The following is a 16,173-nucleotide window of genomic DNA, read 5'->3' as shown; positions in this document are numbered from 1 at the left end:
CCTGGCAAGCTAATGCTCATATCAGTCACTGAAACTGGTAAAGGATGTCATGAGCATGTCTGATCTGTCAACCTTCACCTTGGAAAGGGGTGGGCTGGCTAGAAACAGAGACACCCGGATGCTACTGCTAATTTCAAATTTAACTTCCACAGTAAGCGAGAAGATATCACCTTGCCCAGTTTCTATCCCCAAAATACAGCATGCAGAAGCTTCCCTGTGAGCCCCATCCTTAGCTGAGAGCAGGTAAGATCTATCAGCAAGCCTTCTTCTGAGAGTCTCCCATCTATCAGCCTTGGGGGGAAGAGGGGTTCGAGGGAACCTGTGAACTTTCTGGGTACTAGGCAGATCTACTACTCCACCTGTTAAACTGGTCCTGAGAATCCAGATGTTAAGAACCCTGTCACAGCCTGAATGGACCTTTCTAATGATACCTCAAATTCCCATCCAACACACATTCACCTACAGTTATCAATCCAAATCTGGTTGAGGAATACACCTGTCTATCATTCAAATAATCACAACTTAGAAGGTTTGTACCAAGCTAAGGACAGACTTGATCTCTGTGCCAAGCATCTGTCCTCTTCCACCAAACTGACATTTCTGGTGTGTCTTGCATCCAACAGCTAAACGGGTTATAACACTTTCAGGATATCATCACAGCAGAAGACGGCCGAGGTCATATCACACCATAGCTGCAGTCCTCAGCTTGCTCTGCCTGGCAGCATCGTATCTTAAGCTCAAGGTTTTCTACCTCCCTTTATCCTCCATCCATCCTTGAGATGCTAGCCACTGCCCAGCTGCTGCTGCTGCTCTGCCGTAATCAGTCACCATTTTGGAAAACGGCCTTTCTCCACTCATCAATTACCAGGCAGGTGATCTGGGCACTGAAAGAACCTAGTCTCTTATTCTGGAACTTTCCGTACAGTTCTTGAGCTGGCTTTCAGGTCCAAGTGTTCCCAGGATCCTGAGGATGGCTCACTCTGTGACCAACCCTGAGTCTGCAGCAGCAGTACTTGGCTGTGGCTGTACAGCTCGTACCACAGCTCCTTAGCAGAATGGAGACTATCCCTGAGTGCCCCCGAGCAGATTCTACTGTCTCTACATTTAGCACCTCCTGAGGGCACGTGCTGTGCCACTGATCTGAGACACACAGTGGCACAGCAAGCGTGTGGTTGCCCTAAAGAAACAAAGGAAAGGGCTGGCGAGATGGCTCAGCCACGAAAGGCTAGGCTCACAACCAGCAATACAAGAAACACAGAAAAGCAACAGACACGAGGGTGGCTGGGACAGCACAAGAGGAGGGGGCGGCGTCTTCCGTGGACAAAGCCAGTGCGTCCCACCAGCACTCCCAACTGGTCCCACGGCTTTTGTTAGAACTTTTTCACTTGAAAATATATAATGAAAACTAACTTTGCTGACTGGAGCAGAAAGGGGAGGGTATTAATGGCTCACAGCTGAGCAGAGACTGCAAGATCAGAACAGGAGCCCCTCAACAGAGAGCCCCAAATGAGAAGAATGGGGCAGAGATGTATCTCACTCTGTACAACATGCGTGAAGCCCTGGGTTCAATCTGAGTACCGCATAAAACCAGGCACGGTGGCTCAAGCCTGTCATCTCAGCCCCAGAGTGTGGAGGGAGACAAGGAAGGTCAGGCCTCTACAGTCATCCTTGGGTCCTGAGATACATAAGAGCTTGTCTCTAAATAAATAATAAACTAGAACACCACCAGCATTTAACAGCTGTCTGAACAAGATGTCACGACAGTTGCTCCGGATACCGTCCCGGCCTTCACAGGAGGCGCATTCAGCATTCATGCCCTGGCCTGAGCCCAATCATACAAAAGACAAACATGTACGAAGCCCCCATTGAGCAGAGTCAAGCAAACAGACTGACTGTGGATTGTGTAAACATGAAGTACGAATGAGGACCCCGATTCCTTGCAGACTAATGGCCATGCTGTTAACATGCATCTACTCTGTAGATCTGTAATGAGTTACTTCAGGCCAGGCTTTTTAATATCGAATACACATATGCATCCTACCAGCAGCCTCAAAAAGTATGCTTAATGAAAAATGTAACTGTAAATGTCCATTGCTCAGGAAGATTGATTATCTGTCATGTGCACATTTTATAAGCATGTACCTCAGAAAGCAAAGGGCTAACACTGACTACAGAGAGGCTTGACCTGTTGAAAATCAAGGGAGCTACTTCAAAACTTGTCTGTTACGTCAAGATGGAGCCTAAAGAATTTAACACATCCTCAGAAGATAATAACTGCATAAAACTCTGAAGTATGGCCTTCATCTAGAGAAATGATCAATTTAAATATTGCTCGTTTTCACATGTGGCTATCCCAATGACCACATAAAAAGCAGTACTCAGTAACAGAATTACTACAGAATTACTAAACCCTATGTGTATTTCCAAACAGGTAGGATCTGTTGCTACTGTGGCTTTGCCTTGGTGCTGCAGATTGGTATGTTAGGCACGCACTCTACCACTGAGCTACACCACTAGCCCAAATAGGTAATCTTCCCACAAATGTGCTCTAGGAAAACTGACAGGAGCTTCCTTCCCCAAGTTCCTAAATACGGTCAGTGCCCAGACAAAATTACCAGCTCAAGCTGGTGGCGCACGCCTTTAATCCCAGGGGCAAGCAGATCTCTGTGAGTTCAAGGCCAGCCTGTTCTATGTAGCAAGTCCCAGCCTGGCTAGGACTATAGAGAGAAACTCTATCTCAGAGAGAGAGAGAAAGAGAGAGAGAGAGAGAGAGAGAGAGAGAGAGAGAGAGAGAGAGAGAGAGAGAGAGAGAGAGAGAGAATATCATTAGACCACAGAGAAATTCAAGTGGCTAGCTCTGGTATCCTGTTGGGTAAAGATTCAACACTCAGTCCTTTGAAAAGATCTGATGGACTAGTCTAGGAGCCCAGAGCTTCAGAGAAGGCCTCTTTCATGCTCCCCTGCTGGTAAAAGACTCCACAATGAAACTTGATGGAGCTTCCTAAAGTGTGGCTGTGGCATGTCCCCCAGTGCTATCAACCAACATGTACCATTCACGAAGCCAATATCTCTGTGCATGCTGGCTAATTTACATGCTGTAACAGACCTACATAAAGTTAATTCTGTGAAAATACCATAACTCCTGTTTAAGTGCTCCAGAACAGGGTTAGCAATAAAAATAGTCTACTTAGGTAAGGATAAGCCCCTAGAAATTACTAAGCATGCTGGTAGAAATTCATGACCATATAACATCTGCACCTGTTCACCATGAGATGTATGGCCACCACCAAGTACTCAATACCCTGCTCTGACCACACATAACCCCATGTAAACCTCATTTCAGGAAAACTCCATTATTCTTTACCATGAACTTACGGTAATTCATAACCTCTCCCAGGAGCAACCAGTTTTAAGTTTAAGATCCATGAAAATCTCTTATATAGGACTATGAATAAGATCTTACAAAGGTATTATCTTACATTTCCTAAAATTTGTGACTCCATATTATCCCTGACACCTGACATTTCCAGCAAATATTTTTAAATGATCTATTAAGAATCACTATAATTTTAATTAAAATTCATATTCACATTTTGCATTTTGAAATCATATCTGTTTAGGTATCTCCCCCAAATTGCTATTTACAAGTAGTCAAGTCCTAGTTGGCTTTAACTGTCAAGTTACCACAGCCTATAGTCACCTAAGAAGGGAATTTCCATTAAGGGATTACTGAGATCAGACTGGCTTGTAAGCAAGTCTATGGGGGAACGTCTTGTTTGTTATTTGACGGAGAAGGGCCCAGTCCATGGTGGATGGCACCACTCCTTAGCCAATGGACCTGGGCTATATAAGAAGGCTGGCTGAGCACAGGCCTGAGTGAGCAAGCAAGCAGCATTCTCCCATGGTTTCTGCTCCAAGTTCCTGCTTGAGTTCCTACCCTGATGACTTGAGTATCCCTCCATGATGGACTATAATCTGTAAACTGAGATAAACCTTTTCCTCCCCAAAGCTGCTTTCGGTCAGAGTGTTTATCACAGCCACAGAAAGGAAGCTGGAACACATGTATTTCTAATCTCTGGTTATTTATCTTACAGGGTGACAATATGACACCAATGAGCCTAACCGAATAAGCACACTATAATTTGATAACTGACTAATTCTCAAAGACACTCAACATTGGGATTTGAATCTAGAATGTCCCCCACAAACTTGTGTTCTGAGTGCTCTGTCTCCAGTTTACAGAGTTATTTTTGAAGGAGGTAGAGCCTGGCTGACAAAAGAGAGTTGGCAGGGGCAGGCCTTCAAAGGCCATACCCACCCTTGCTTCCTACCCCAACTCACAAGCATGCAGCCACAGAGTGCCACAGAGGGACTCTATGATATCTTCTCCGCTGTAAGGTAAACTTGAACGATGAGCCAAAACGTTTCTTTCCTTATGTGGTTTCTTCCAGCTATCTTGATCTTAGAAATATAAAAGGCACACAGTTGCTGATCAAGAGAAAACCTGAGGTGGATAAGATCCTAGAAGAGGGCAGGGGTCCCATGATACCCTCCACTAGTCACATTTCCACACGAAGGAGAGCAAACCCATTTGAAGGTGTTACTTACGTACGTGTCTAATTTGAACACCTACCGCATCCCAGCACACTATGGGGTTTCTCCCTCCCAAGCTCATGTTCTGTTTCTATCAGCAAGCATCCTTGTCCACAGCTACCTACTTCTGACCCTGCAGGTCAGAACACTACAGCATATGGATAAAGGAAGGAGTTTTTGTGCTCACACATCAGACAGCCTGTGCCTGTCCATCCTGCCTGTAGTCCCCACAGCTACTCTACGGCCTAGCTTTCGTTCACCCACATGTCTTAAGTAAAGTCTTAAGTAAGGTAAAGATTCAACACTCAGTCCTTTGAAAAGATGGGTAAAGATTGGTAAAGGTGGTGGCCATAAGCAGAAGAATCAGGATCTAAACCGCAGGCCATCGGATTTCAAAAGCCAACTTCTGGGAACAAATTCAGGCTTAGATTCCCAGCACCTACATAAAAAGCTGGCCTGGCAGCATGCGCCAGTAACCCTAGCACCTGGGAGGAGGAGACAGGAGGAAGCCTACATATTGCAGGCCAGTGAGCTCATTCGAGATCCTGTCTTAAGACATAACGTGGAGCGTGACCTAGGAAGAGACTGGATGTAAACCTCTGGCCTGTGACAATCATCAGAAACTTCCAAGCACTGCCCTCTCCACAAGAAGTCACTAGATGTGACCACTCAGGGGTTCCCTTGCGTTATTGTGACAGTAACTGAAAGAATGCCTGCTCCCAGGTGCCAGCCCCGTTGACCCAGTGAATCCCAAGGTGGGGTGGAAGTCATGTGACCAGCTGGGTTTTGTTCCACACTCACAGAGAAACCTGCTCCAGTCTGCAGGGCAGGGTTTAACAGCCACAGAGACAGAAAGCTGAGGAGGGGGACGGGGGAGGGTGGGGGGAGCCCTTAAGATTGCGTGTGCAAAGAAGAGTGGACAGTCAGAACGGCCAATTCCCAAGAGAGCAGGCAGGGTCCCCTGCACCATGGACTCCCTTCAGTTAAAATGCTAAGCTGTACCACTAAAGTGTCACTTTTTTGCAGGCTTTTAAGGTTTCTTCGAGGAAAAGCAGCTCTTTAGACTGTCAGTCTTTCATACTTTAGTGGGAACTGAACATTCTATTATTCTCTCACACGGTTACTGAGCGGTAGAGTACAGGGTAACAAGAGGCTGGTGCACCCAAGAGCAAAACTCCCCACCTCCTAAGACCATCCCTACCATCAGCTGACACTGAAGTTCTTGGCTAGCAATTCAAACAGGGCGATCCACACGTCTTCATTTGTGTGTTCACAGAATGTCCCCCATATTACTCAAGAGCTAAATACAAAAACAGCTGAATTTTAAAGTAATTTTCTCTTCCTTAGCTTTACATCTCTGTATGAGGGCCAAGGACAGAGCTCGGTAGGTAGACTGCCTGTCTTGTGTCCAGGAAGCTCTGGGTTCCAGCCCCGGCCTAAGAAAAAGACAGAAGGATAGTTCACGAAAGTGGGGGTTTTTAATTTGACTTCCAAGGCCAGTGACAGTTCCACCAGCAGAGCTGATGACGTCCCTAGGCATTTCAAACAGAGGCAGCGGGTCCCAAAGTCAAACCCAAGGCCATGATGGTCTGAAGAGTACAGTGCACGTGTGAAGGCAGAGTGCACGTGGTAGGAGGAGGAACGGGGCCCAAGGACATAGAAAAAGAGGAGGATTCCTGGCTGAATACATCAGCCAGCCAGAGGGCTATGCTGGGAGACTGGGGTTCGAGCTCACCTGGTAGAATGCTTGCCTAGTGTGCAGGAAGCCTGGGTTTCATGTCAGCACCATAAAATTGGGCATGCACTGCACATATAAATCCCAGTACTCAAGAGGCAAAGAGGGGGAGCTAAACTTGAAGGTCTTTCTCAGCTACACACAGACTTTGAGGTCCATCTGGGATACATGGGACTCTGGGCATGCACACAAAGTTGTGTCATGGAAGGTACTGTTGTGTGTGATGTGAGAGATACAGAGGCCTAGCAAACTCAGAGGCAGGTACTTCAGGAGATCAGTGGAGACCAAGGGTGCCTACAGGGAGGACTGATACTACATGAGGGCTGATATTTCAGAGCGAAATACAGAAGCAGACATCGCTCATCAAGTTAGGGGTGACCTAAGTTAACCTTCTAGGGTGGAACTACAGACTGAGGACACTGAAGCCCAGAGACTCAATTATAAGTTCATGGTCACACAGAACCTGCCAGGGAAACTCAGGTCACTGAATTCCCAAGCCCAAGTTATTTCTAAAAGGTCATATAAATAATCTCTGCAGTAGGGCTCAAGAGATGGCTCAGCAGTTAGGAGTTTGTACTGCTGTTCTAGAGAACCAGAGATTGAATCCCAGCACTCGGGTCAGAAGACTCAAACGGCCTGCAACTCCAGCTCCAGGGGCGTCCTGCTGTGGGATGTTCTGTATAGCAAATATGCTGCTAATTAGTCAATAAATAAATCACTGATTGGCCATTGGCTAGGCAGGAAGTGTAGGCGGGACAAGGAGGAGAATAACACTGGGAAGTGGAAGGCTGAGTCAGAGAGACACTGCCAGCTGCCACGATGAGAAACAGCATGTGAAGATGCCGGTAAGCCACGAGCCACATGGCAAGGTATAGATTAATAGAAATGGGTTAATCTAAGCTGTAAGAACAGTTAGCAAGAAGCCTGCCACGGCCATACAGTTTGTAAGCAAAATAAGTCTCTGTGTTTACTTGGTCGGGTTTGAATGGCTGTGGGACTGGCAGGTGAGAGAGATTTGTCCTGACTGTGGGCCAGGCAGGAAAACTTTAGCTACAAATGGCGCCCAACGTGGTGGCAAGAGTTTCCACCTAAAAACTGAGAAAAAGGATTCTAAAACGGAGCTAAAAACAGTTAATTGTCTCTCTCAAATGAGCGGCAGCTGCCGGTTTGAGCTACTGGCGGGTTCCTAGCGTGCGCACTCGACCTGCAGTATGGCGGGAATGAGGCCTCTGCAAGTGGCACATTAAGCTGCATGGTGAATTTAGACTTTGCTAGTACAAAACAAAAAAAAGAGGTTTCTGGACTACACGCTGGTTGGCTAAAAGCATAGACCACCGATAGCTCCCAGAGCTGGTAGTAAACCACGGCCACATTGGGAAGCTGAAGTGGGCGGAGCCAGCAGCCACAGCTGCTGCAGTTTAAGGCAATAGATTCACAATAAGACAGATTCAGATGTAATAGTTTACAGTGTGTGTAAAATATACGTAGGCTTGAAAGAGACAAAAAAGGTGATATATACAGTTATAGAAACAAATACATAGTTTTAAAAAATAAAGTCTTTAAAGAGACAGTAAAATTAATATAAAAATAAGCCACGTAAAGATAAATATTACACAGAGAATCTGGATTGTGTTGTCTTTGGGATTTTTAACTGCAGAAAAACATTTGATTGTAAAATCTGTTGAATTATGCCAAAATGTATATTTTAAAGGTACCTTGACTTCAAAATTTGGATATAAGGATATGTTGCTTTGGAAAAGAGTCTCTTTTGTTTCCACAGAAAGCCAGAGGCTATGGATTTGTTCCAGATTAAGATACATCAGGTTTGACCAGCCAAGACCCCCTGAAAGGTCTCCGATGACACCATGGCCCAGATGATCCAACATCCAGGTCGGTTTGAAGGCATCTGGCTCAGACGATACAGCCTCATGGACTATTCCATAATCCTAAAATTTTCTTTGTTTCCCCATAGGATACAGCGCCCCCCTCCAGCAGGAAGTAGTAAGAGAAGCTACACCCAAATTCCCAAATTATATGTAATTTTACTTTGTTAAGGTTAAAACCTTCCTTTTTGGAAAAAAAAAAGGGGGGGGAAGTGCTGTGGGATGTTCTGTATGGCAAATGTGTTGCTAATTAGTCAATAAATAAAACACTGATTGGCCATTGGCTAGGCAGGAAGTGTAGGCGGGACAAGGAGGAGAATAAAGCTGGGAAGTGGAAGGCTGAGTCAGAGAGACACTGCCAGCTGCCACGATGAGAAACAGCATGTGAAGATGCCAGTAAGCCACGAGCCACATGGCAAGGTATAGATTAATAGAAATGGGTTAATTTAAGCTGTAAGAACAGTTAGCAAGAAGCCTGCCACGGCCATACAGTTTGTAAGCAAAATAAGTCTCTGTGTTTACTTGGTCAGGTTTGAATGGCTGTGGGACTGGCAGGTGAGAGAGATTTGTCCTGACTGTGGGCCAGGCAGGAAAACTTTAGCTACAGCGTCCAATGCCTCTGGTCCCTGTGGGCACCTGCACGCATGCTCACAAACCACCACACACACACGCACACACGCGCACGCACACACACACACTTTAAAAACTTAAAGACGGATTATTTGCGTTGTGGGAACTGGTTCCATCCATCCAGACAAGGGAAGGGGAGTCTAAAGGACAAACCCAAGAATGGCCACAGTTGCATGAATGGCCATGTCAGGGGCCACATGGCTCCTGACGAATTCTCCAAATCTCATGGATTGCCGTTGGTTTTTGTCTTGTTTTGAAGATAATTTTTAGAGTAGCTTTAGATTTTAAAAACAGAGCAGAAGTCCCAAAGATGCCCAAGTCCACGCAAGTATAACTTCCTCCATTATTACCATCAGCCACCACAGTAACACATGTCATTCCAAGTGCTCTCACCTTACAGATTAGGAAAGGACAAACCAGGGCACAGAAGTCCCTGTTCAAGGGACCTTTATCCTTCACAGAGAGACTTCGGTGCATCTAGGAAAACACACACAGCCAAGCAGAGATTCTCCGAGGGCCAGCCCACAGGTGCCTGGCTTCAGGTCGGCCTGTGAAAGAGACCACTGTGGAGAGGAAATAGTAAGGGGGGCAAGGGGACATGAGAGAGGGTGACAAGGTGAAGAAGCGCTAGGTACGATGACACACAGGTATGCAAATGGCGTCACGAGACCCATTCTTGTCCACACTAATTAAATTATTCAACAGATGAAAGATTGTTTTAAGAGCACTATTTTAAGTGCAGATAAATAAGAAAGAAGCAGAGTTCCCGGAGGGTGTGAGACCTTTGATGGACAAGTCTACTTCCCATACTTCCAGTCACCCTTGGTCCAGACTATTAATCCAAAGTTCCAGAAGCACCGAAGCCTTCAAGTTAATGCCATTTTGAGCAGGCTACACAGGGGACATGATGCCATTCTCCGGCTGGTATACCTACATCGTACACACTACTTGCCACTTAAGTCACTGAAGAATTGTCTCTGTTAGCAGATTGCTTCAGCCCTGAGCACTGCTTGTATTCAAGTAATTGGTATTATATTCTTTAAAAATGTCTCCGAGGTTAGGTATGGTGGTGCTGGCCTGTAACCTCAGCAGCCAGGAGGCTGGGGCAAGAAGATCGTAAGTTCCAGGATAGCCTGGGCTATTAAGATCCAATTCAAAAATCATCACAAAATATAGAAAACCCTGCTAAGCTGCAGACATTTTCATCTTTTTCAATGACTCGTGCGCGTGTGTGTGTGTGTGTGTGTACAGCTGGTTCTCTCCTGCCTTGAGGCAAGTTCTTGTTTCTGCCATGCTGAATTCTTAAGAACAGCTGGCCCTTGAGTTTCTGGATATTCCCGTCTGCACCTCCCGTTGCCCTGTTGGAGTGCAGTTCCATCTGGGATTAGAGACACGCCTGTGGGGTTCTCATGTGGGTTCCCAGGACTGAAGTCAAGCTTGAGGCGTGTGTGGCCAGTGTTTTCATTCACGGCGCCGCCTCCCGGCCCCGCTGTAGATATTTGAATGAACTGCACACTCTCACACACCCCTACTCTGAACTGCGAGGACATAAGTAGGTCCCCTAGGTATTCCACCGAAAAGCTCATTGGAATCAGGATTCTGATCAGATAATTTCAGTATTTTTCCTTCCTTTAAAGACCACGACTTGGCATCATTAACTAGAGTCTAAAACCACCCTGGCACTAGCCAGGCAGAGTCATTTTAGAGAGCAATTACCAGCAGCTCCTTCTCTGCCTGGCATTTCTTTGGAGGAAAGGCTGGGTATACAAAGAGCAAGGAGTTGGGATGTGAGTGTCTCAGCATTTTAAAAACTGTGTCGGGCTGCTGGCTCGGAGATTAAACATTTATCCTCCTCTTGCGGCCACTTTGGTTTCCAGGGAACTGACTGTTTCAGTGAGGCAGGCGGAGGAGAGGTACACCCACAGACGCTCACAACACACACCAAAGTCACTGAAATTTTTCAAAGTGTCTTTTCATGCCTTTAATTCAAAGATGAACACATTTCAAGGTGACCCAATCCTCAAGCGACAGACAGCGTTTTAAAAGGGCCAGAACTCTCCACTTAAACCATTTCTAGTGACATGTTTCAATCGCGTCCTCAAGGGCTCCCTCCGTCTGCTGTCTCATTTAGCAGTCTTTCTTTCCAGGCAGAGGCAGCCCATTTTCAATGAGGGCTTGAAGTTTGTCTTTCCTCCTAATAATTAAAGTCCACAGGGCTTAGATACTTTTACAAAAAATGTGTTTCAGCATAGCAGGTACCACAGAGGACTTTTAATTATTTAATTATACAACAAACACCCATTATTATTTCATAGTTTTCTACTTATCAAAACAGTATCAGAATAAAAGACAAACCAATGGTAAGACTTCAAAAGCAAAATAAAAGGGTTCATAAAAGGACACCTTACTTAAAATATAAAACTGTACAATCCACCATACTGTGTGACCCACACACAGAATTAGATCATTTCTGTCTTCTTCAACATATTAGTCATGTCCACTCTAGCAGAATAAGATATGCTACAAATCTGAACACTTGGGTTCCTGTGTTTAAAGAAACCTTCTAGACTGCTTTCTCTCAATCCCTATACACATACTGTCCCCAGAGAAACAGCCTTGCAAAGAAGGCCTCCATGTCTTCCTGTCCTCCGGTGTTTCTGAAGTCACTTTTGTCACTTCTTGGCCAGTCGAAATATCCAGAAATGAGCCCAAGCTGGATGCGTGGCAGTTAGATAAGAGCCAGCATTCCTCAGGAACTTGTGAAACAGGTCTTCTGTCCCCCAAAAGGAGCCGTGTCCCATACCTCTGGCAGAGGGGACATATGGCTCTCAGAGTATCAAGGCCCATGCTGGCCTCCAGGCTCCCTCAGTATCACAAGGACCTGTTATACAGTTCAAAGCCCACACTACCATCTTAGCCTTCTCACCTCCTGCTCTACCCTAAACCCCCTCCAGCCCACGGGCTTCCCTCCCCACAGCTACACCCTTCCTCCCGCTAAGCCGGCTGCTCTGACTGCTCCCTCTCTTGCTTCCTCTCGCTGTGCTCTTTCTGTCTCGTGCTCTCTCCCGGGCTCTCTTCTCTCTCTCTCTCTCTTGCTATCTCACTATCTCCACGATTCTCTTCTGCTTCCCTGGCAAGGTCCAGTCTGCTTTCTTTCTCTCTCCGCTCTACACTCTTCCAGTTGCTTCTGGATATTTTCTCTCTCTTATTCACAATAAAAACCTCCCCCCAATAATGGAGTGGTCATGTTGGCAGTTTCTTTACAATACTCCCTTGAATACAATTTTGGTGGTGGTGGTTTTGTTTAGTTTAGTTTTGAGACAGGGTCTTGTGTATCCCAGGCTGGCCTCAAAACTGTTACTCTTCTTGCCCCCACCTCCTAAAATTAGGATCTAATCACAGTGTTGGCACTAAGCCTAGGGCTTCAGGCCTGCCAGGCAAACACCTGAGTGATGTGCCTGCTCAGAAAGATCAAAGAGCAGGCCAGGCTGCCCCTGGGATCCATTCCCTGGGGCCAGATGTTAACAAGCCAAGAACATCAGGCATTCCACACAGGACTCCCCAAATGTCTGTGCACACAACTACATATTTTAAAGTGGACTTTGCCTCCTTTCCCCTCTCTTCTTTAGACAACTGTCCTAAACCACCAGGGTACAGATAAGAAGGGAGGTGAACAAGATGGACATTTGAACCCATATATCTGGGACAGGGCACAAGTCCAGAGTGGGGCATGGAAACCCACACAGGTAAAGAAAACACCATGCACACAGCAGCCCAGAGTCCAGGCACATGAAGGAAGAAATGAGCTCCCTAGGCCCCTAATTCTTACACAAGCTCCTATAAAACAAAGGTAAAAGACAAAGATACACGGTAACCCAGCACTCGGTTATCGTAATCATTTCATCAGTCTAAGACAGGCACACCAGTAATCCTAGCACTTGGGAGGTGGAGGCAGGAGGATTAGGAGTTCAAGGTAATACTCAACCACAAAAAGTTCTAGGTCAAACTGGAATATATAAGACCACCTATGGGACTGGAGAGATGGCTCAGCAGTTAAGAGCACTGGCTGCTCTTTCAGAGGACCTGAGTTCAATTCCCAGCACCCACATGGCAGTTCACAACTGTCTGTAACACAGTGGATCCAAGGGCACCAGGCACCAGGCACCAGGTAGTACACAAACACATGCAGACAAAATATAATAGATCTTAAAAGTTTTCTTAAATATCATCTCAAAAAAAAAAAAAAAAGATAAATGAAAGATAGGTGGATACCTCATTACAGTCTTCTGTTTTGCTTTAAGATTCTGTATTGGACTGGTGAGATAGCTCAGTGGTTAAGAACACTGGCTGTTCTTGCAGAGGACTGGCATTCTAGTCCCAGCACCCACATGGTGGCTCACTAATGTCTGAAGCACCAGTTCCAGAGGAAGTGATCACCTGTTTCAGCTTCCAAGGGCACCAGGAACGTACATGGTGTACAGACATATATGCAGGTAAAACACCCATACACATAAAAACAAAAACCAGCCAGCACTGATGGCATAGCAGAGACCAGGGGCCTTGAACAGACCAGCGATTCTTTGAGATAAACGCCTGCATGTAAAAATGTATGGATAAAGGGGTTTATGGCACGACCCACTGGACTATACTGCAGCTTCCAAGACGAGTTTCACTTTCTTCCTTTTTTTTTTTTTTCTCTCTTAAATTTTATTTTATTATGGGGGGAGAGAGCTGAGTGGGATCAGGAGGCACGATGTGAAAGACACAAAGAATAAATAAAAAAGCCAGGCGGTGGTGGTGCGTGCCTTTATTCCCAGCACTCCAGAGGCAGAGCCAGGCAGATCTCTGTGAGTTCGAGGCCAGCCTGGTCTACAGAGCGAGATCCAGGACAGGCACCAAAGCTACACAGAGAAACTCTGTCTTGAAAAACCAAAAAAGAATAAAAAGAAAGTTTAAAAAAAAAAAAAGCCAACCTCAAGACTATGAAGCTGAGTGGGCCACAGCAAATGGGGGAAAGACAGTTATCAGCTTTGTAGAACAAAAACCAAGCGAACTTCCTGCCAGGGTGCTTGCTAGCAGTTGGAGTTCTGGAGCACCCTTCTTAGAGAAAGAGTGGCCATTCGGAGTTCCTCTGACTTTATCCATGGGTTCCTTTGTGCTACACCAAGACTACACTTTTAAACAATCTCTTGTTAATAACAGTGTCTGTCAAAATTGTCCTCATTTCCTCTCAATTAAGATCTTTTTGAGATTTCTCCCTTGACAGAAACAGACGAACATAATGCAAGATGTTACTAAAACGTTCCCAAGCACATAATCGTGGGTTCCCAGATGCCTCCAAAGATGCACGATTGAAAGGAAGCTTGTGCTGGCTACCTTTATGTCAACTTGCCATTAGCTAGAGTCATCTGAGGTGCTGCCATCCCTGGGCTGGTGGCCCTGGATTCTACAAGAAAGCAGGCTGAGCAAGCCATGAGGAGCAAGCCAGTAAACAGCACCCCTCCACGGCCTCTGCATCAGCTCCTGCTGGACATTGCCTCCTGCCTCCAGCCCCTACAAACAGAACTTTCTGCACTTACTTAATATCGTTACTTATTCAACATTAAGTGCAGAGAAATCGACCAGAGGCTACAAGTACCCTTGCAGTATTCAAACCGCCTTCAGACAGCAGTAGCTTCCTAATAACTATTTTACAAATGAAGATACTTAAGCGCAAAGTGTGTAATTTACCCAAAAATCACACGACTAAGAGGGCCCAGGATGTAAAACGATTATACAAAGTTAAATCATTAGCATTTGGTTCAATTACCTTTTTGCTACGTTTGAATTACAGATTTTAGAGTTTTCTTTCCCAGCAATATCTGAACCAGTATCAGTAAGATGAAAAGCGGTTTTAAAAGGGACGTTTTTGTAAGTCGTCTAAAATCACTTTTAGCAGGCCATGACAACTCTCCCACCAGCGCTGCTAACTTTGGGTATGGCTACGTGAACCGGGCAACATATGGCACAAGTACTCAGTCAAGGCCTTTCCTTGGGGTTTGTTTTCATTGCGACCACAGACCCACAAAGTGGAAAGGTCTAACCCTTCCTTGCTTCCGCTTAAAGAGGTTAAGACTGCAAAGATCCAGGCAGCGGGGACGTCCCCCGCCTTGGTTCAGGTTTCTGCCCGCCAGGGACCTCCCTGCGCGCCCCAGCTCCTCCCCAGCACGCGGCCGGGCGAAGGGGAGTGCAACCCGCCGGCCCTTACCGAGTTCTGAGCCCCGACAGTGCGCGGCCATTGTGAGAACCGCCGAAAACCCAACACTTGGGCTAGGCCGCCTTCCGCATCGGCCTACCTCCTTCCTGCCGAGTGCCCACCCCGAGCCCCGCCCCCATCGTAGCCCCGCCCCACCATAGCCCCGCCCCTCAGCCCGGCTTGCCTCCACCTTTCCCTCCTAGGCAGTTCAGGGGCTTTGGCACCCGGCCAGCACTTCGTACCTATTCCGGTCCCTCCAGACCAGGCACGTGACTTGAGCACACCCCTGCTCCCAGAAGTCTGCCCAGACCAGTTTAAAAATGCTTACATTGCCAATTGAGCTGTATAGAATGAGTCTTAGGTACGTTAGCTGTCGAATCTGTGAGTGGTAGTTCTAGATCCCTTCTTGCTTGTGAAGAGCTCTGCAATCTTGGACCTGAACTGTGGGCGGTATTCCATAGGCCTCAGAGGACTGCCAAGGCACAGTCTAGGCCCTAGAGCACGCGGTGATTTCCAATCTGGACTCAATGAAAGAGCAGCAAGGACGTGAGCCTAGAAAGATCTGGTTTCTCCTCTTGTTTCTAAGGCAGGAGTTTCGCTCTATAATCATGGCTGGCCCACATTGGCTTTGTTGAACCAGGGACCCAGAAACTGTGATCCTCCTGCCCCAGACTCCACACTGCTGGAAATACAGGAGGATGCCACTACATTCCACAAAGACTTGGTCTCTTCCGTTTAAAAAAAAAAAAAAAAAAAGTATTTCATTTTTGTGTATATACGGATGCACGGACATAACCACATGTGCACAGGTCTGCAAAGCCAAGACAGGGTTCTCTGGAGCAGGAGTTAGAAGCAGTCAGAAGCTTGGAACCAAACTAGTCTTAGGAAAGAGCAAGCACTCTTAACTGCTGAGCCATCTCTCTAGCCCCAAAGGGATTTTTTTTTCTAAAAACTTAGTTCTGTGAATAATTGAGTATGTGACCTAGGACACATTACTGGCCTTTGTGAACTTCATTTTCCTTTTCTGTAAGAGATGATCCTGACAATTTCTTGGCTCCCTAAAATTGAGATTCTGTGATGTTGACGTTTTCTTCAGC

At 46.2% G+C, this 16,173-nt stretch overlaps 1 protein-coding gene across 1 annotated transcript in view; it reads right to left on the bottom strand.

Annotated features, from left to right (window-relative positions):
• Dera (deoxyribose-phosphate aldolase) overlaps positions 1-15,190 on the bottom strand; it is a 79,646-nt gene extending 64,456 nt beyond the window's left edge. The window contains exon 1 of the mRNA XM_052720640.1: positions 15,089-15,190. Coding sequence (XP_052576600.1) covers positions 15,089-15,119 — 31 coding nt within the window. The 5' untranslated portion in view covers positions 15,120-15,190. The remainder of the gene's footprint in view (positions 1-15,088) is intronic.
• Positions 15,191-16,173: the final 983 nt, after the last annotated feature.

This window comes from Peromyscus californicus, unplaced genomic scaffold (genome assembly GCF_007827085.1).
Source record: "Peromyscus californicus insignis strain IS unplaced genomic scaffold, ASM782708v3 Scaffold_6__1_contigs__length_162567912, whole genome shotgun sequence".
Classification (NCBI taxonomy): Eukaryota; Metazoa; Chordata; class Mammalia; order Rodentia; family Cricetidae; genus Peromyscus; species Peromyscus californicus.
This window is presented reverse-complemented; position numbering and strand designations above follow the sequence as displayed.